The following is a 21581-nucleotide window of genomic DNA, read 5'->3' on the forward strand; positions in this document are numbered from 1 at the left end:
TATACAACAGTTTCCTCTTTATCCACTAAAGGTAGGACATGGAAAAAAATGGCTTAAGTGGGATTTAAATCAGACATAAAACTTTCCTGACACTAGAATGTTGGAGTCACAAAGGGGGATTATCTAATTGCTGTGCTTAGAGTAGATTTAAAATTGAACAGATACTCTCTGTCCAAAAGTGGCCTAAAAGAGAACCCATATGTACAAAAAAATGTTTATAGCAGCTCTTTTCGTGGTGGCAAAGAATTGGAAACTGAGGGAATGCCCATCAATTGGAAAATGGCTGAATCAGTTGTGGTATATAAATGTGATGGAATACTATAGTGCTGTAAGAAATGACAAAGGGGATGGTTTCAGAAAAGCCTGTGAAGATTTATATGAGCTGATGTAAAGTGTAGTGAGTAGAGCTAAGAAAATATTGCACACATTAACAGCAGTATTGTAACAATGACCAACTGGGAAAGACTCTGATAAATATAATGATCCATAATAACTCCAAAGGACTCATAATGAAAAATATTATCCAGAGAGATAATATTCCAGAGAGAGAACAGATAAATTCTGAGTGCAAATTGAAGTGTATTTTTTTCACCTTTTTCATTTTTCTTCCTTCACCCACTCTCCCCCCAAGATGGCTAATATGGAAATGTTTTTGCATGACTTCAGGTATATAATGGGTATCATATTTCATGCCTTCTTAATTGGTGGGGAGAGGGGTGGAGGGAGGGAGAGAATTTGGAACTAAAAAAAATTTAATGGCCTAAGAGAGCCTTTAAAATAAGAAAGAAAAGTTTTATCAACCCACTTTTCCTTGGAAGATAAATAGCAATGGAACCCAAGACTCATTGTACTCTTTCTTACTTACTCAGAGTGAATCATAGACAGTCAAGAACCGAAAGGGACTTTAGAAATCATCTCAAAATATCAAGGTTAGAAGGAACCCCAATGATCATCTAGTCTAAACCTCTTATTTTATAGATGAGGAAAATGAGGCCAAGAAGGGGAAAAGGATTTACCCCAATGTCATACACAAGGCCAGGACCATTACCAATTCTTCTGCCTCTAGAAAAGCACTCTTTAGAACTCTTTTCATTGTGCCAAAATACCTGTTTGTTCTTGTGAAAGTGACAATTACAGGTGGCCCTAAGATAAGAAAACCTATCATATCAAGACAGAAAAAAAAATCCAGCATTTATAAAAGAGTAATTTTTCACTGAACAAAAAAGTTTTCTCCATAAAGTTCCTTTAAGTGAAGAGCTGCCTGGTGCAATTAAAAGGAGATTACACTTTTTAAAATTTTTCTTATCTTTCCCAGAACATGTCTATTATGAATGTTAGTTTCTTAATCTATAAAATATGAATAATGATACTTCTCTCCTCAGTTCACCCACCAGAAAAGGATTTTGGTGGTGGAATCTTCTACTTTACTACTTCTTTGACATTGAACAAGACATTTAACCTCTCTGAGTCTCAGTTCCTTAATGTGCAAAAGGAAGGGGATGTAATTGATGACCTCCAAGGTCCCTTTCAGCTCAAATCTATGATCCTATGAATAGCAACTGTAATGATAATTAAACCCACCATCCTAGAGGCCTACTATATAATATCTCACTGTGGCATGGAGATTATCCTTCGTTATGTTGGTGACATAAGATGGTGGTGATTTTTTTCAGCCACCATAATTCACAAAGACTATCTATCCACTAGGAAACAATAAGTTGCTAGAAGGAATAACCACAACTATTGGAATCATAAATCCTTGAAGTGAATAATTCAATATTAGGTGATTGCCAGTCAGAGACATTCATGATGTCAGGGCAGCACTTTAAAAATCCACCCATTCTCTCAACTCAAAACTGGTAGCCACCAAAATTTATCCAATAAGGTCCCATTCCAAGCTACACAGCCATGGCAAGCAATGAACAAAATCCTTGAGATGAACTACTTAGGGAAAGAAGTATAATTAGTTCTTAAGTTTATGGACCCTAACAGCAGGATCCTCTTAACACAAATGAGCCAAAACATGCAAGTGAAATTAGCGAGGCATCTGTTTTTTTGCATCTTTCCTTTGTTTGTGCTATGTTCAAAGGAGTTAACTACAGCTTAAATCAAATATATTCTTGCCTTGCCCCTACTATAAATCTTATTTGCCCAAAGGGGAGCAAGCTATTCTCAAGTTAAACAAAACCTCAAAACTAATGAACATTAACCACAACTGGGGAGATGAAATTAACCACAGAAGATACAGACTGTAGGGCATACATAAAAAGGAACAGATAATGGCAATGCATTTTCCAAGCAGAAGTTTATGATGATGCAAACAGACAAACTGACAAGCGGGTAATTACATTAGCTAGAAAGACAGATTCCTGGCACTGGATATATTGAACAAGACTTCCTGTGTGGTTCTGAAAGATAGGATGAAAATTTAATAATGAAGATACCCAATGCCCACAAGTCTACAGTTAAAACTATAACCACTGCTTTTCCTTTTCAGCAAAGTTATGGTCTTTCCTTTCACTGTATCAATAGCATCACATCCTTTTCCAAAGCACTTCCACTCCAAAGCTTTAAGAACTAACCATCATTTTCATTACTGTTCATCAAATGTCCAAGAGAATGCATAATCCGGTATAAGATATCCTAATCCAGCATTGTAACCACAGAAATCACTGAAGCTTAGCATTGGAAGGGACATCTAGTTCCCAGCTGACCTAACACCTGAATCCCTTCCATGACATCTAGTCTGTGCTTGGACCAGGCCAGGCATTGGACCCTAAGAATGTCTATTCACCACATTTTAGGAGGTTGTACAAATCGACAAGTTATCAAAGAAGGGCAACCATGATAGTGAAGGGCCTTGAGTTTGTGCCATAAGAGGATCAGATGAAGAGACTAGAGATATTGGAAAGGAAAAGAGAAAGCTTAGGGGGAATAGGATAGTTGTCTTCAAGTGTTCAAAGTGCTATTATACAATGAACAAGAATTTATTGAACACCTACTATGTGCCAGGTACCAATCTAAGTGCATATTATACTTGTTCTGCTTAGCTTCAGAGAACAGAATTAAGAGCCATCAATAGGTAAAAGTTGCAAAGAGATAAATTTAGGTTTGACATAAGGAAACACTCCCTAACAATTAGAGTTAACCAAATGTGGAATGGGTTGCCCTAGGAGGTAGTAGTTTTCTTCTCAGTTGTTGTTGTTTAATTGTCTCAGTCATATCTAACTCTTCATGACCCCATTTGGGGTTTTCTTGGCAAAGATACTGGAGTAGTTTGCCATTTCCTTCTCCACCTCATTTTACAGATGAGGAAACAGAGGCAAACAGGATTAAGTGACTTGCCTACAGTTACACAGAGAGTAAGTGTCTAAGGCCAGATTTAAACTTGACTTCTACACCACCTAGCTGCCCTTTCCCCCCCTCAGAAAAGGTCTTCAAACATAGGCAGGATACCATAGAAGGGGATTCTTGCTCATCACGTATTGAACAAGATGCCACTGAGGCCCCCTCCAAGGACGATATTTTCCATGACACGACTCCATACATCCTCTCCTGTCCTCTCCTCTCTTTCCCTCTGCCTATGTGGGATATCATGCCCTTACCTGACAGTGTTCTGCCCAAAGAAGATAAATTTTGATGGCTGAAACCTACCTAGTTATCTTGGGGTTTAAAGGCTAGATTTCTTTCTTAAAGACAATGCCTTAAACCCAGTTCACTCTGGCTTTCATTGATTGGACAATAGGTCCCTGCCCTAGTACCACTTAATGGTCATTTTTTGGGCCCTCCCAGCTCAGAGTAAATGTAAATAGTAATTGTTTCTCTTTTGGCCAGCAACCCTAAGGGTCTTCCCCTCCCAGTTTGATTTTTTTTAAATTATTATTATTAAACGGGCCATCCCTTGACTCACTTCTTAAACAAGCCTATTTACTGAATGGGCGTTGCCTCACTCAAAGTGAGAACTCTGGAAAGACCTAAAAAGGCCAGGGTCTCCCACTGCATCCTGGGCCATCTCCAGTCATCCTGATCTATATCTGGCCACTGGACCCAGATGACTCTGGAGGAGAAAGTGAGGCTGGTGACTTTGCACAGTCCTCCCTCACTCAAATCAAATTCAATTGCAAGTCATGTCGTTGTCTACCTTATATCACGATTTTCTTTGAGAACAAAGGATAAACCACAACCATACATTTTTAAGGCCAGCCTTATTTGTTGTCAGTAGTATGTCAGCGGATGAACTAGGGAACTCAGATAAGGGAATATTTAATTAATAAGTTCTGTCTTGCCCCTACTATAAATCTTATTTGCCCAAAGGTGAGCAAGCTATTCCCAAGTTAAATAAAGCCTTGAAACTAATGAACATTAACCATAACTGTGGAGATGAAATTAACCACAAAAGATACAGGCTGTAGGGCAGTATTTTAAGCAGCTCTAATGTTCTGGAAAAGATACTTTAAAAAAACTTATTTAAATGAAGATTCAGGGTTCTCAGAGCTTCAATCACTATGCTTACCCATCCTCCATGTGGGAATTTGATTGACTTGTGATCCATTTGGAAGCTCTTCAAAGCCGGATTGGTATTTGCTCTTGTTTTGTGTCAAATGGGTATCAAAGGTTTTTATTTCACTTACATGTGTTGAGGTTTCTTATTCATCTTCTTTAATGATAATCACACATCCATTGGGAGGTGAGTTGGCTATTGGCCAGCTGTCATTAGCCTACGTTTTCTTCAACACAGCTTTTTAAAAATGCATAGGAGGAGGAGAAAAGAAATGACTTTCTCTAAGCTATAAATCTCTTCCTATTTCTCATTTCACAGACAAAATGCAAATGATGTGTGCATCTTATTCATACTGGATCAATCAAGCTCTTTTGTTTCCAGAGATATGCTGAGTCACCCATTTCCTAAATTGATTCATCTGTCAACCCAGGATTCCCTTTTCCTTCATAAATTACCACCCAAAAAGTAAAAGAACCTTTAAAAAGCTTCTAATACAATCAGTCAATTTGGCTTATTTTTTTTTTGACTCATGAATATCTTTTTAGAGTAGTTCTAAGAAATACTTTAGAAGACTAATTTAAGATTAGGAAGTAAAAAGCTGACAGAGTAAAAACCATTTAAATGGAAATTATATCACTAAGTACTAAGTTGCCCTCAGACTTTTACAATGGTGTGTGTGTGTATGTGTGTATATTTTTCTATGTTTGTGAAGAGACAGATGTAGTCTGAACCACAAACTTAATTTGAGATTGTCTTCTCAGCAATTGTCCTCTGTTTTAGATGCATATACAAGGCAACTATTTTAAACGGAACCACATGGTACAGCCAGGAATACAAATGCCCTAAGTGATCTCATCAGTGTGCTATTTCAAAGGAAGACAGGTTGAGAGCTAGAAGGAACCTCAGATATGATCTATTCCAACTCTCTCATTCTGCTGATGAGGAAACTGAGGCAGAGAAAGGTGTCTTTACATGCTCAAGTAACTGGCAGAGCTGGAATTTGAACTCGGGTCCTCTGAATCCAAATTCAGGGCCATATCACAATTCCTCCCCATCTTTTCATGGTAACTCACATGTAAGCCTTTCCATGTGTTTTTTGTAAATCCTCCCCAGAAGATCTACTCAATTTGGTAGGGACCTTTCTTAAGGCATAAGATCACATATTTCAAGTTCAAAGTAACCTCAGAAGTCATCTAGTCTACTTCCTCATTTTACAGATAAAGAAATTGAAGCCCAGAGAGATTAAATCACTTTCCAGAGATCTTACAGATAGTAAACACCAGAGGCATCATTTGAACCCAGATGCTCTGACTCTAAACCCAATATTCAAGCCCTTCCCAGATGCTGTTGAAAGTAATTGGTTGCCAGTAACCAGATAATATTTAATGGGTAACAGTACAGCATTGGTCTGTCTGTCTGTTTTCCTGCTCTTACTACAAGATAATTTCATTTTCCAGTTACATACATTCTCAATATCTATGATACCTCTTGTCATATGCCAGTCACTACTGCCAATACATTGTAGCCTATTTTTATATCTACCATGCATCTTCACTGTGTGCATTTTTTTCAGGTGTCTTTTAGGCAAACAGAAATTTTGATTCTTTTGAGACAGTGGTGTTCCATGGTTCACAACCATATAGAATCACTGGGAAATGTAGTAGTAGTAGTAGTAGTAGTAGTAGTAGTAGTAGTAGTAGTAGTAGTAGTAGTAGTAGTAGTAGTAGTAGTCATGGTGGTGGTGGTGGTCATGGTAGTGGTGATAGAAGTAATAGTGGTAGTGGTGGTGGTGAAAGTGATGGTGGAAGTAGTAGTATTGGTGGTGGTAATAGTGTTGGAAGTGGTGGTGGTAAAAGTAGTAATGGTAGTGACAGTGGCAGTAGTGATAAAGGTGGTGGTGATAGTAGCAGTAATAGTAGTCATCATCATCATCATCCTGTAGTAGCAGTAGTGGTAGTGGTAGTGGTAGTACTGGTGGTGGCAGGAACCATGTCATTTACCTCTTAAAGGCAGCTAGGTGGCTTAGTGGTCAGAATGCTGAACATGGAGTCAGAGGGATCTGAGTTCAAATGCTACCTAAGACACTTCCTAGCTGAGTGACCATAGGCAAGTCGCTTAATTGCCATCTGCCTCAGTTTCCTTATCTGTAAATGGGGATAATAGTACCTACCTCCCAAAGCATAAAATGAGATTTTATTGGTAAAGCATGTGCAAACCCTAAAGCACTATGTAAATGCTAGCTATGATGACAATGATGATGATGGTGATGCATTCCTAACAACACACAGTAGGACAAAGGTGGCCAACAGGATTAAAAAAAATAGGATAAAATTCAGGAGAGTAATAAAAAGGGGCATCATAATTTTAAAGTAAAACAGTGTGTTATACTGAACAAAAGTAACTAACCTTCATTGTCTCTTTAATCAGGGTTTCTTAATCTTGTGTCTAAAGAACCCCAAGGAGTTAATTGATCTATTTTGGGAAATTCATGAACTTGTATAAGAAAAACTTACCTTTCTATTTTCACTAACTTCTGATTTCCTTCATGATTCTATATTATTTTACACATTTAAAAACATTATAATCAAAAGGAATCCATGGGTTTCACCAGACTGCCAAAGAGGTACCCGACACAAAATAAGTTTAAGAACCTTTCTTTAAATAAACATCATATCACTTTTAATTAAGCAACTGCAGAATTTATAATATCCCCTTTTTTCTCCACAATTGCTTCAAGGGCCACATCGGAAACTTCAAAGCTAGACCCTTGTATCACCCTTCCTGCAGACAACTTCAGATGAAGCTTTTGTTAAACCAAATCTGAAATCTTCCTGGTATCTTCCCTCCAAAATAAGAGCAATTAATTTCCTTAATCGCCAAGCACTAAATCTATTCTTTACAGTGCTTGGTACATGCTTAACCAATACCTGCTGATTTACTGGTTGATTACAGATACTCTGAAGTTACTTATCACAGCAGCTATTAGCTACACTTCCCATAGAGGTTAGGTAACCTTGAAGAAATCATTAGCTACAAGTGATTTCTGAATTTCCAAATCCTTTGGGTATTTCTTTTAATCCTTGCGCTTCTTGGTTTCTCTAAAGCATGTGACATTGTTGCCCACCTTTCTCCTAAGTACTCTCTTCTCTCCAGGCTTTTGCAACACTGCTCTCTCCTGGATCTCTTCCTCTTTGTCTGATTGTTCTTCAATTTCCTTTGTTGATAGTCATTCACTTCTTATTTTTTTACTATGGGTTCTGCTTTGGTCCCACTTATCTATTTTCCCCTCCCCTCCCCTCCCCTCCCAACTCCCCTTCCTTCCTCTCCTCTGCTCTCTTCTCTTCCCTCTCTCTCTCCTCATTAGCTCCCATGGTTTCAAAGATCATCCTTATTTAGATGATTCCCAGAGATATTTAGCTAGCCTTAGTCTCTCCTAAATCCTAGTCCCCACATCATCATCTGCTAGACATTTTGGACTTGATATTCCATAGGTATTTCAAATTCAACACGTCCAAAACAGAACTCATGACCTTTTCTCCACCAATACACCCATTTTTCTAATTTCTCTCTTTCCAAGGTACCTTCCCTCCTCTTTCCAAGTACCCATGTTATCAACCTTGGAGTGATCCTTGACTCCCTTACTCCACATATCCAATAAGCTGACAAGTTTTGTTGATTCTCCCTCCACAATATCTCTCACATCTAACTCCCTACCTTCAGTCACACAGCCACCACCCTAATTCAAGCCCTTATCATCTCTCGCTGAGACTAGGGCAAGTGTCCTAATTGATTTCCCTGCCTCAAGCCTTGCCCTTTTCCAACACATCCTCAACATGGTTACCAAAGTGATATTCCTAAAACAAAATTCTGACCATGTCACTTCTTTGCTCAAAAAACTCCCCTGACTCCCTATTGCATTAAATACAAAATACTATATTTGGCATTTAAAATCTTTTACAAACTGACTCCTATCTACCTTTCCAGACTTAGTACATCTTTTCACACATGCGGCCAAAAGGGTTTTTTACTATTGTTCCTTATCTATCCCATTCAATCTCTGTCTCAGTGCCTTAGCTCAGGCTATCTTTATGACTAGAAGTCATCTCCTCCCTTGCTTCTTTCAAAGCTCAGTTCGATTGCTACCTTAAGGCTTTCCTAAACCTCACTGATTGAAATTATCTTGTATTAATTTTGCATATAGATTAGGGAGCAGACTTGTGATTTTACTGGCATTTGGAACTCCCATATGATAAAATCCCTTCTACTCATGCAGGTCGGGTCCTTCTCTGCCAGTAAATAATTTGAGAAAGCTGTCTAGAGCGCTAAAGATAACCCCTGTGACTCAGGGTCACATAGTCAGGACTTGAACCCAAATCTTCCTGACTCCAAAGCCAGTTCTCTCTATCCACTCTACCACATTATATTTACTTCACAGAAAGATTCTGTCAGGCCCCATGGATAGCAAGCTGGCCTCAAAGCTAGGAAGACTTGGAATAAAATCCTGCTTCTGACATACTGGCTAGGTGACATTGGGTCAGTTTATTTCTCAGTGCTCCAAGGCATCAGACACATGGCCCACAGGCTGCTTGTTGGCCCACAACATTCCCCAGTGCAGCCTGAACCACATGAAAATGCAATTGGGAAATATTTAATAAAATACTTAACAAAATAAATAAAAATACAAGAAAACATAGACAATACTAATATGTGGTTTTCTAAGTCAATAAGCAGCCCACAGGGATGCTTGTGTATGGTTTCGCGGCCCTTATGTCGATTTGAATTTGATACCACTGCTCTAGGTAAGAGGATAAATTGCAGAGAAAACGCTGACCATTACCTACATTGTTAGAGGAAGTTTCCATACTCAGGAGTTTTCTATTATCAGAGAAAGCACAGGTCCAAGTCTCTATTCCTATATTTTGAATATATTTTCATGTAATTATGTTGTCTCCCTCAGTGTAAAATAAGTTTCTTTAGATCAGGGACGGTTTCATTTTGGTCTGACCCATAATAGGCACTAAATAGATATATGTTGGTTATTTGATCAACTGAAGAAGTAATTAACTAATTAAGGGCAAGGCTAGCATAAAAAGCCTAGATTCTCCATAATCAAAGGATATAAAATAAGCCAGACAAAAATCTAACAACAGTTCCACACAAAATTAACTACATCAATGTTCAGCAGTTAACCTAATTTTCCAAGGAGTCAGTTTCATGTCCAAGATGACATGAGTTTGTATACTGATAGACTTTCATATGACAGTGAAATAAATTATTGGTTTTATTTTCATTTCCCAGGACTTCAAATTACATCAACATTACTTCTTCAGAGGGACAAAGAGCATAATGCTTTCTTGACTTTAATCCCTCAGCTAAAACACCTGAAATACTGTCAATTAATATGACTTTTCCAAAGCCACTCTTGTCATAGAGTTCAGGGTAAAGAGAAACTTGGCACACTTGGTCACTCTTCTATGTTGTTTAAAAAGAAAAAATATGGACTAGGCATAGCAGAAAACACTTACTTGACTTTGCACCTGAATCTTACAGGACAGAACCCAGGCAGCTACAATTATGTATTTACACCACTACCAAGATAGACACAAATTCCCCAGGGCCACACTGGATTGCAGTAAGCACAGTATGTTTTTGCTTTTGCAATCAGCCCTTTAAAAAGAAAAGTGTGTTTCAAATGCAAATATGTTCTGTGCTGGTTCCATTCAGGGTACCATTAGAGAGTATCAAAGTTTTCAAGAGCCTCCCAATGATAGGCAAAGGAGAAAGGTACAAGATGGTGCCTATAACATAGCATCTTTCCCCAGGGCAGATGCAATCTTACAAGAGGCCTTTAACCCTCTAAGATTCTGTGCTGGGAACACTAGGCGCTGTCATGCCACAAACAAGCATTTGGCTAATCACCAACGTGATTCAGGAGAAAGTACAGGATGAAAATCAGGTTAAGAGGGTACATTAGATGCATGATGTTTTGATGTAATTTTTTTTTACCGGTCTATAAAGGCAGGAACTGGGTAATTTTATGTTCTGTTAAGGACTCAGGAAATGGCTGAGGCTTAATGCAATTTAAATAGATTATAATAACCTCACATTATATATAACCTATAGATTATAATAGATTATAATGCAATTTGAATAGATTATAATAACCTCACATTCTATATAGATTATAATAGATTATACTAACCATGATTATAGATTATAATAAATGGATTCTAATAACCTCACATATTATAATATAATAGATTATGATAACTTATGTTCACTACTCTTTTTCCTTGACTTCTTTCTGCTCCCTCCATCCAAACCTCCCCATTTTTCCTTTCTTCAACAATCTCTGCCATTTCACAGACACTGAACATCACGTGAATCTACAAAATATTACTGGGAGGAAAACAGAGGGGAAAGTTGTGTTGCCATTTTATAGTTGAGCCATGGAGAGAATTAGCACTTGCCTAAGATCATCCAGGAAGCTAGATGGCACAGTGAGTCAGGAAGACCAGAGTTCAAATCCAGCCTCAGACACTTAGAAGCTGTGTAAGCCCGGGCAACTCACTTAATCTCTGTCTCCTTCAGTTTCCTCATCTGTAAAATGGGATAATGATAGAACTTACCTCCCAGGGTTGTTCTGAGGATCTGATGAAATATATGTAAAGAGTTATGCAAACCTTAAAGTGCTATACAAATGCTAGTTGTTATTATTTAGCATTGTGAGTACAGGTAGGAATGATATAGTTTTCCTGACTCTCAACCCAGTACTTTTCACATTAGACATTGATTACATTCAGCTTATATTTAAACTGGTAGCCCCCCAAGAATTTTGGCACCCAAGGCTTCTATAGCAGATATAAAGGGAAGGGGAAAGCACACTGAACAATCTAGATTAGGGGTTGACAAACTATGGCCTGAATGGACCAAATCCAGTCCACCACCTGTTCTTGTATGGTCTGTGAGCTAAGAATGGTTTTTACATTTTAAAATAAAGTTTTATTGTATTTATTATACATACAGTGTTGAGATGTGGTAGACTAGTTAGTAGTACCCCTGGAAATTCATGATGGAATCTGACATCAGCGTTAAATATTCAGTCAATAAATATTTATCAAATGCCTAGTAAGTGCCCGGAAAAGCAAAAGAGAGTCCCTGCCCTCGAGGAGTGTGGTGAGCTAATAGTGGCATTAATCTATAAAAACAAACAAACAAGAAGGTGTCAATGTGGACATGTTTGGGGGTGAGGAGGCAGATTCCCGTATTGCTGTTCCTGTTTTAGGGTTGGGCCCAAGTTACTGTTCATTTCACTACTAGGAATAGTGGAGCAAGAAGAGTGAAGATCAGTAGCCCTGGCTGCCATCCCATCTGGACCATTTCCAAACATTCTTTCTATTAACATCTTTGCAAAGAGTCCAAGAATCTGAAGATAAGTAGTCACAAAGTTTAAGAAAACTTAGCTCCCATGCTCTGACCAGTCAAAACTCAATTCCCTGATAAAAAAGACAAATGATATGCTCCTAAAACATGAGCAGAGACACAGTCTCAGTGATTAGTTAAAAAATCCAAATCTTTGGCTACTACTACCCATCATTCCAATTTGAGTCTCCCAAACAAAACAAACACTCTAGGAAAAGTTATTGATTGATAGCTATACCCCCAAGGAGGTCAAAGAGAGAAAGAAGGGTTCTTTATGTACCAAAATATCCACATAAGCACTTTTTGTAGTAGTAAAAGACTGAAAAACAGACAAGTGCCCATCGACTGGGGCTAAACAAGCTAACCAAATCGTGGCACATGGATGTAATGAAATATCATTGCACTCTAAGAAATGGTAAATGGAAGATTTATGGATGCAGCATAAAGCAAGGAGAGCCAAGAAAACAATATACATGATGATTATAACAATGTAAATGGAAAGAACAATAACAACAAAAGAAACTAAATGCTATGTTAATTGATAAGGACCATTGATCTCCCAAAAAGAGATGAAAAAAATGTATGTCACTTGATTCTTTGCAGAGGTGAGATATCATGAGGGTCACAGTCAGATTTTGTTGATGTGCTTGTGAATTTCACTGAACTGCTTTTATTTCTTCTTTAAAAAATTTTTTTAAAGGGATGGCTCATCGAGCATGGGAGGGATGAGAATGAAGGTAATGTAAAAATCCCTAAAACACAGCAATAAAAATGTTTAAAGAATTGGATCAGTCAAACCAAGATGGAAAATTGCTGTAGATGACATAGTAGCAGGAAGTTTGCCAGCACTTTTAAAAACCTAATTTTTTTTTCATTTCTCTTATTCTCTCCTCATCTCAACCCAGTTTCTAAAACCGAAAGCAGACTCAGAACCAGAAGAGTTTGGTCAAAAGAGACCACCAAAGGAGTACATGTCCAGCGCTCTTCCATGCTGGACTAAATAGTATGACCCACCTTTGTCCAAACATCAGTGTGGACTTGGTTTCAGCTTCGTTGAAAATAGAAGGAGAACAGCAAATTACAATGGTGGTTCTGCAATTCCCTCCGAGAGAATCCTGAAGGATCCGGGTCATCTTACTGTCTCGGTATGGTACATGAGTTTTCTAGGAAAGAAAGTGGGAAAGGGATTGTTAGTTTGTATGGTTTTTCAGGGGGGGGGCAGTATTCTCCCCAAAACTTCTAATTCTATGAAATCTACAAAGGTAAGAGGGGCAGTGATAGGATATAATGAGTTTGAAACTCATTTGAAACAATTAGCATAGTGTAGTGGATAGGGCACTGGACTTGGAGCCAAAAGAACCTGGATTCAATCACTAGTCATATGCCCTAGGTAAGTCAGCTTAACCTCTTTATGCCTCACCTGTTTTTGGGGGTTGGGGGGGAGTATTGGACTCAGTGGCTTCTCAGGTCCCTCCTAGTTCTAAATCTGTGATCTATGACCCGGTCTTTGGTCCCTGCTAAGTCTCACCAGATCATTCTATTACTGTGGTCATAAGCAATTAACATTCACCATTCACAGATGCTAAAATATGGTGCAATAATGGCAGAGAGTTCACAGCCAATATCCCCTTTGTTTCCTCCTAGCACAGAAAAACAAATTCATCTCTTAGGTGTGTGGCCAACTACCATGAGGCCTTTCTTGTATTACCATTTAATAGCATGTGGAAGGATTACTTACTGTTCCCTCTGCCAAGGCAGAGATCACGTTGCCCAGAGCAGACAAAGACTTATTGATATTTTTAGCTTCATCAAGAACTGCTCCCTCTGCTCCAGTTTTGCTGACCTACCAGAAAGAAGAAAAACCAATGAGCCTCATCTGACAACAAAGACTTGAGAGGAGGGAAAGAAAGCAAATTAGCATAAAGGCCAAGAGGCATCCTCCTGGAGCGTGAGTCAAAATAAAAGGAATTCATTTCTTTCCATAGGAAAATAAAGGCCATTTCAAAAGACCATACTTCTTCAGTGTGACTAGGGATTTGTTGCAGCTTGTTTTCATTTTCCCCTCAATTAGTTTTAAAGGAAACTGCTGAAATGCTTCAAGTTGTAGCCATGTGGATACATCCCCTGGTACTCTCTCCATCCAGGGAGAGGCTGGCTCTTGAGGGACTGGGCATCACATACTTAGTGCACTTCAGACTCCCCAACAGCTCGGAAGGCAGCAACCCTCAGGGCCCAAAGCATCCAGATTGAAGGATTTTTTTCATCACTCTCTGCTGTAAATAAAGAGGTTAAGAAAACTGGGCAATTGATAAGGACAAAAATTCCAGCTGTAAGACGATCTTAGAGCGTTCAAGGTTTTCCCTCCCCTTCTCCATTTCTTCTCACGGCAAACAACAAAGAATGAATAGAAAAAAATGTCTAAGGCAGGGGGAAAAAGCCTTGAGAGAGAAAGGAATTTCAAGTTCAGCAGAATTACACTGTATGGGTTTTTTTTTCTTTTAGTAAGCTTTTAGAGAGGAAAGTCCAGTTCTCCCTCAATGCTGAATACACTCATTGCCACACAACGGTTACTAGACAATTTCTATTCCTGGAGCACATACTAAGTATGCTGCGTTTTAATGAGTATTTCAGAAAAGATAACCTGTAGTTCACATAAGATGGCTTATTATTCCAGAGACTGTGACCAGCTGGGATCTTAGTGACAAACCATCAACTCCCCAAATATGATGGCAATTAAAAAAACTTGATCAAGAAGAACTTCTTTTTATTATAAGGGGAAGGATGGGAAATGTGGATGACGAAAAGACAAAAGATAGCAATAAAATTTTATGTAAAAAAATAGTGGGCTCCCAGGGAAGATCTTCAAAAACGAGGTCATTAAAACTTGGAAAGAGTTAAATGACCTGATACAGACTGTACAACGTACGATGATCAATTCTGAATGACTTAGCTATTCTCAGCAATACAATGATCAAAGACAAGTCCAAAAGACTCAGGATGAAAAATGTTATCTACCTCCAGAGAAAAAACTGATGATATCTGAATACAGACTGAAGTATACTATTTTTCCACTTTCTTTCTCTTTTTTGGTTCGAGTTTTCTTCCACAAAATGACTAATATAGAATGTTTTACATGATTGTATATGTACAATCTATATCAGATTGCTTACCCATCTCAGAAAGAGGGCAGGGGAGGAAGGAAAGATAGAATTTGAAACTCAAAACTTAAAAAATGATTATTAAAAACTGTTTTACATGGAATTGGGGAAAAACAAAATATTACTTGAAAAATAAAAATGAGGTCATTGTTTGGAATGGTTTCATTGTAGTTTTGCATGAAGATAGAGGGGAGCAGAGTAGCTGATGCTCCTAAGAAAGAAAGTTCTTGCCACTAATGATATCTTGTAACATTTACACAGTTCTTTCCCAAGTTCTTTCAAATACATCCTCTCATTAGATTTTCACACGTGCCTGGCCACTTTTAGAGGCAAAGGGGGATAAAGGAGTGAAGCTCTGGGGCGAAGCACTTATTTCAAATGCATCATAAATGTTTATTATTAGCAGTAATCATTATCAGCACCATGCAAAGGAGCAGCATCTCTCATCAGAGCTGTTAATGTGAGAAAGAAGCCATCTGTATGGCTCCTCAATTAGACTGTCAGAAAATAGCTGTGCTTAACGTACAAGTGGGGGCAATGAGAGGTAGGACAATAGGGTCCCTACATGATATCCCCAAGGCATGCTAGCCCACAGGTAGATGGGATCATACCGCAGGAAGAGTCTACTGAGTATCCATGCCCTTTTCCTTGGCTAATCATTATAGTGGAATAAAGTAGTACTGATCCATTATTTCTACAACCCATCTAATTAAAATCAATAAGTCCCTGCCCAGTAACTTTTTTCTTCATTACTAATAAGGAAAAGCCCACTCTTTTCATGCTTGCTTCTGTACAAACATTGCCTTGCAATACTAAATCAGCAAACAAACAAGAAGGTTTCAAGCTATTAAGTTTTTAAAAGCGAAATGTAAATGTACTTCTTCTCCTCCCCCTCTGTGGATATGGAAGACTATGGGTCTTGAACACAGCACACAGTGTCACCCGTGGTCCATGTCTTAGTTGGTTTTGCCCAACAGCTTTCTTTTTCTGTTTGTTCTTCATTACGAAGGGTAGCTCATTTGGTAGGTTAAGGGATGTATGAAGAAATAAATGTCATCTTAAAATGAAAGATAGCAACAATTTTTTTGTATTGCTTTTAAAGCAAAATGCTCCCATGCACTGTTCTGGTAGTCAGCTTCCATTTGCTCTTCAGTTCACGTTTGCTTTTCCCTTATTCCTATTGCTTCCTTCTCCAGGTTTATTTCAGACTGAGGGTTTTCTAATGTTCTCATTAGATCCTATTAAGCTTAAATCAGTGTAGGCCATCAAGTACTTTTTCTGTAAAGATTGAAAGGAGGGCTTTGCACCAGAAAATGGCACAAGAAAATAAAGGTTAAATTGAGTTACTTCTTGGATTAACTTCTGTGACTGAGGAAACTTTTTAAAATCAGGAATTAGGATGGCACTGAGTCCAAACCATTTTGTACATGGAAGCAAATAAATTAAAAATAGAAACAACCAATTACCTTTTCACTCCCAGCCAAGTCAACCAGATAAAGCTTTCCACTGAGTTTTTTTTCAGTCTCTACATTTTCTTGTTTAATATTGATCAGGAAGATGCTGTGACTCCTAGAGCTGTGCTCATTCATGTCTAAAAGGAAAAAAAAATATTTCATCGCACTGCAAAAAGCCCAAAGATAATCATATGTCCATTTGCTAGTTTAATACTCAATGGATGTCATCTTCATGGATGAGTGAGGCAGGATTGAATATGATTTCATAGGAATATAGAGATTCCCTGATTAGAAAACTCCCTCTACTAAGGCAGATGGGCATCGCTCTGAAGCTTCTAGTCTCAGAGAATTGTGTGGAGCACTGAGAGCTTAAATGACCTGCTTAGGGCACACAGCCAGTGAATGTCAGAGATGGGACTTGAACTCAGGTTTTCCTTAGAGACTAGCTCCATCCATGAGGTAATGCTACCTCTCTCAGCCACAAATCAGAACAGAAGTTAAGTTTTCCCTTATATTACAGTCTGCATCTGCTTGTCTACTGCTCCCATCAATAAAGTCCAGTTCAATAAACTCCGATAGCTCCCTAATACCTTGAGGATCAAATATAAAATCTCCCCTTTGAATACTCTTGTACCTTTTAAAGCCCTTCATAACCTCACCCCTTTCTATCTTTCCAGTCTTCCCCTCCATGTATGCTTCAATCCAGTGACACTGACCTCTTTCTTGTTCCTTGCATTAGACACCCCAATCTCCCAACTCCAGAGCATTTTCACTGGCCTAGAACTCCCTCCCTCCTCATCTGTACCTCCCAGCTTCCGTCAAGTGTCTGCTAAAGTCTTACCTTCTGCAAGAAGCCTTTTCCAGCCCTCCTTCAACAATACCTGGCCTCTGCAGATTATTTCCAGTTTACTCCGTTTTATCTTGTTTGTATATGGTTGTTTACACATTGTCTCCTTCATTACACTGTCAGCTCCTTGAGAGCAGGGACAGGTTTTGGCTTTTCTTTGTATCCCCAGAGCTTAGCACAGTGCATGGAACACAGCAGATATTTCATTGAGGCTAGCTGACTGCCTGACTGTTCCGAGATCTACCTTCTAAGGCAAAGCAAAATAAGTCTAATCTCTCTTCTACATGATAACCTTTCAAATACTTGGAGACATCTATGATACTTCACTATCTTCTCTTTAGATTAAAACCCCATTTTCTTTGCTCAGACCTTATACGGAATGTTTTCCAGTCTTTCCACCAGTCTGGTTGCCTTCTACTAGACACTCTCTTGCTTACTATAAACGGCATTCTTAAAACATGACATCCATCACTAAGAGATGACCTTGCAGTTATGACTGCTAGACAGGAGGTCGGAAGTCACCTTCATCCCAGGGAATTACTTTATGGTTGTCAGACTTTGAGACAGTTAATTTAACAGTAGTTAACTGTTAACATGGTCTTCTTTTTTCTCCCCAATTGTACCTGACTTCATTATTGGTACTGATATTTTAGACAAGTGATACAATGCTTATATCCTCAGTTCCATAGTCAAGGGTGTATGGAGTTGCCTGAAACAAGCTAGATGAGAAAAGTGGAGTTATATCATAGATGAATCATTGGATGTTTTTTCAAAGTGCTTTTCTAGCTGTGGTGACAGTTTGGCTCTACTAGAGAAAATATTGGAGTCAGAAGGCCTGGGTGTGAGTCCTAATCCTGTTACTAACTCCAAGTCATTCAATAAGGAATGGCACTTGACTGATCTATCTCACTGGATTGTCACAGTAACCAAAGAAATAATGCATGCAAAGCCTTTGTAAACTGTCAAGCACAGTGTAAATGTGGGCCACCATCATTTTGACCTCATTTGAATCTGGAAACAACTTTGTCAGTCAGGGAGGAACTCCTACCCTGGCTACATGAGGAAATTGAGGGACACTTTTAAAATAGAATCCTTACTACTTACTTGTCACAGCCACATGGCGATTTGCTTTTCCTTCATCGATGACATCCATGACTTCTTCAGGGCTTGAGACAAATCGTTCTGTGCACCCCTAGAAGAGAGTTGATCCAGGTTTGACAAGGTTTTTATCTAAAATGTCCAAATACTTTCCCATATCATCTTCTTGAGGACAGGTAATTCAGTAAGGCAACACTATGGTTCACACAACTTCCTCTCCTTGCCTAGTGCCAACTTTCTACATTAAGAGAGAAGTCTGAGCAATCCTTCAGCAAAGAATAAACCATCATAGAAACATCTATATTTACTAGATGTTTGGGTACAACTAACTCAAAGGCAGAGGGACAGGAAATCAAAAGAAGAAAATTAAATAGGTAGGGTGCATAAAAGCAGCAGGTTTTTCTTTTTCATCTATCACACGGAAACTTTTTAACTACCAACTCAAATTTAACCAGACAAACTCAAGTTATGGGATACATTCATTGTTGATATTACTGCAATATAGAAATTCTTCTGGTCTGCAATAGCCACGCCTGCATTGCATTCCAAGGACATTGATCCCTTCAATATTCTCTTAAACGATCCCTTCAATGTTCTCTTAAATGTCATTATTAGATATTCGACCAAATTTACAGCTTTTAACTATATGCAAAGCCCATTGCTAAAGAAGAGATAAAATTTAGAAAATTAATATTTTTAAAAAATAATATTAATTATAAAGAGCATAATTTAAAATCCATATATATTTTAAAGATGTTTAGGGAGCTTTAAATAGTGCATAAACAGTTTTAGCAGTGACCAGAAAAATAGACTGCATCACCAATCAAATGTGTGACTTTGAGAAAGCCACTGAGCTGTTCTGGACCTCAGTTTCTTTATCCGTAAAATGAAGGCTTCGCACTAATTAGGATCTGAGGTCCCTTCCAGATCTAGATCTATGAAGTCTTCCTCATACCTTTACATATGGGACTCTGTTTTTGTCTTCATGTACAGCCAGGTTTGTCTTGGATACTACCAGGAGGAGAATGACAGCATGCAATGCAAAGAAGAAAAGAAGAATTAAAGAACCATCATTTGGGGCTGGAAAGAGGTGGAGAATTGGAAGCAAGTACAGCAGAACACTAAACAAATTCAATCTCTTTTTAACATCATACCTTTGATGTGATAAAATTGCTAAAAGGTTCATGAAGAGTAACAAGCCAGAGTAGCTTGCCTTGAGGAACACATGTGAGGTTTGTTCTTTAATAAAATCAAAGACCTCTGGTTTTGGCGTCTCCAAGTTTCTTTCAGACATCACTCACAGTAACTTAAGGCAGAAAGAAACAAAGTAACCTTAAAAAAAACCCACAGTACCTAAATTCCTAAATGAGATATTTGGCTGCAAATTTGAATTATTCCGCTTAATATCTCCAGACTGTTTTACCTTCCTTCTTCTCTAGTTACAATGCAAGTAAAGGATATTCATTCAGATTACTCACCATCAAGTAAGTCTCTTATTTTGTCCAAGTAGATCTCAAAATAGGAAACCTATTTCAAAACAAATGGAGTTTGGTATGGAAATAAAACTTCACATCTCAAAAATGCCATTAGCTTACTTTTTAAAAGACTGTTATCTAAAGAATGGTAGGGGTACTAGAGAAAAGGATCTTAACCAGATTGAACTAGTTCTCTTTTTTCTAAACCTACCCATTTTCTCCATTGATCCATTACCTGATTATATACTGACCCTTTTATTACCTTCAGCATCACAACTCCCCTAAACGTTTGTATTTCATATTTGTATTCCATGTTAGCAAAATGCATGCTAATGGAACCAAACTTTGTATACTTGAGAACGTATTTCTGGGCATAGACATAGACATAATATAAAACATTCTTGCAAATAGTTTTTAGAAATCAGTAGAACCTGCTAAAAATTCAGTTTGGGAAATGAAGTAGATTGATCTCATGTTAAATGTTGATTATCTTACCAATCTTGGGCACTCGTGGTTAAGACAGTACTTTCAATACCCTTTCCTTTCTGGTTTTCATGACACTGCTCCTCTATTGTTTCTCTTGTGACTAGTCTGACCACTCCTCTTCAAACTTATTTACTGGACCTTAATCTGTGTCACAGCCACACTAATTGTGGGCATCCTTTTATAAGCTCTGTCCTGGACCCTTTTTTCTCTTCTCTCTATATTCTATCACTTGGAGTATTATCATCACCTCTCATCGGTTCAATTGTCATGTCTATGCTAATGATTCTCAGATCTATGTATTCAGCCCTATCTCTTTAACTCCAATCCTATTAGAAATTTCCAACTAAATGTCCCACAGGCAGTTCAAACTCATCAAGTCTAAAATGGAACCCTTTTATCTTTTCTTCCAAACCTGGTCCTCTTCTGAACTTTTCTATTACTGTGACAAGGACTAAAACTGTTCCAGTCACTCAAATTTAAAAGTTCTATATAATCCTCAACTCCTCATGCTCATTCGACATACATATATCCAATAAATTTCCAAATTTTATCATTTTTACCTCCACAGCTTCTCTTCATTCCTTTCCCTTCATTCACACAACAATCACCCCATCTCTGGTCCTCCATATCACTCAACTGGATTACTGTAATAGTCTTCCACTAGGTCTCCCTGCCTCAAGAATCTCCTCACCTAGTCTAGCCTCCAAACCACTGTACACTTTTTTCCTAAGGTATATGTTTGACTATGTTAACCCTCTACTCAATAAATTCCAAGGGTTCCCTGTTACCTTTAGGATCAAATATAAACAAATTTGTTGCACTTAAAGCTCTTCACAATTTGGTCTCATCCTACCTTCCAAGTCTTTTTTTGCTTTCTTCTCTAAAGTTACTTTCCATTTACTCTATACTTATCTTTTATATACTTATTGATATTCAAGTTGTCTACCACTCTAGAACATAACTTTCTTGAGGGCAGAACTGTTTGTTTTGTTTTGTTTTTCCGAAACACCAGGGCTTAACACAATGTCTGGCACATAGTAAACATTTAATAAATGCTTGCTTGCTTAATTTATCAATGCTCTTTGCCCCAGATCACAATGCCAAGAGACCAGTAGTAGTCCTAAAAGATTAGTCACTGAG

General features: G+C 38.2%; 1 protein-coding gene across 1 annotated transcript in view; it reads right to left on the reverse strand.

Moving 5' to 3' along the window:
* KIF5C (kinesin family member 5C) overlaps positions 1 to 21581 on the reverse strand; it is a 206568-nt gene that overhangs the window by 78267 nt on the left and 106720 nt on the right. The window contains exons 5-10 of the mRNA XM_027835641.1: positions 19959 to 20007; positions 19436 to 19491; positions 18487 to 18574; positions 16548 to 16672; positions 13662 to 13766; positions 12938 to 13086 (exon numbers count right to left, since the gene is read on the reverse strand). Coding sequence (XP_027691442.1) covers positions 12938 to 13086; positions 13662 to 13766; positions 16548 to 16672; positions 18487 to 18574; positions 19436 to 19491; positions 19959 to 20007 — 572 coding nt within the window. The remainder of the gene's footprint in view (positions 1 to 12937; positions 13087 to 13661; positions 13767 to 16547; positions 16673 to 18486; positions 18575 to 19435; positions 19492 to 19958; positions 20008 to 21581) is intronic.

The sequence above is a fragment of the Vombatus ursinus genome, unplaced genomic scaffold, assembly GCF_900497805.2.
Source record: "Vombatus ursinus unplaced genomic scaffold, bare-nosed wombat genome assembly UNPS02014816.1, whole genome shotgun sequence".
Classification (NCBI taxonomy): Eukaryota; Metazoa; Chordata; class Mammalia; order Diprotodontia; family Vombatidae; genus Vombatus; species Vombatus ursinus.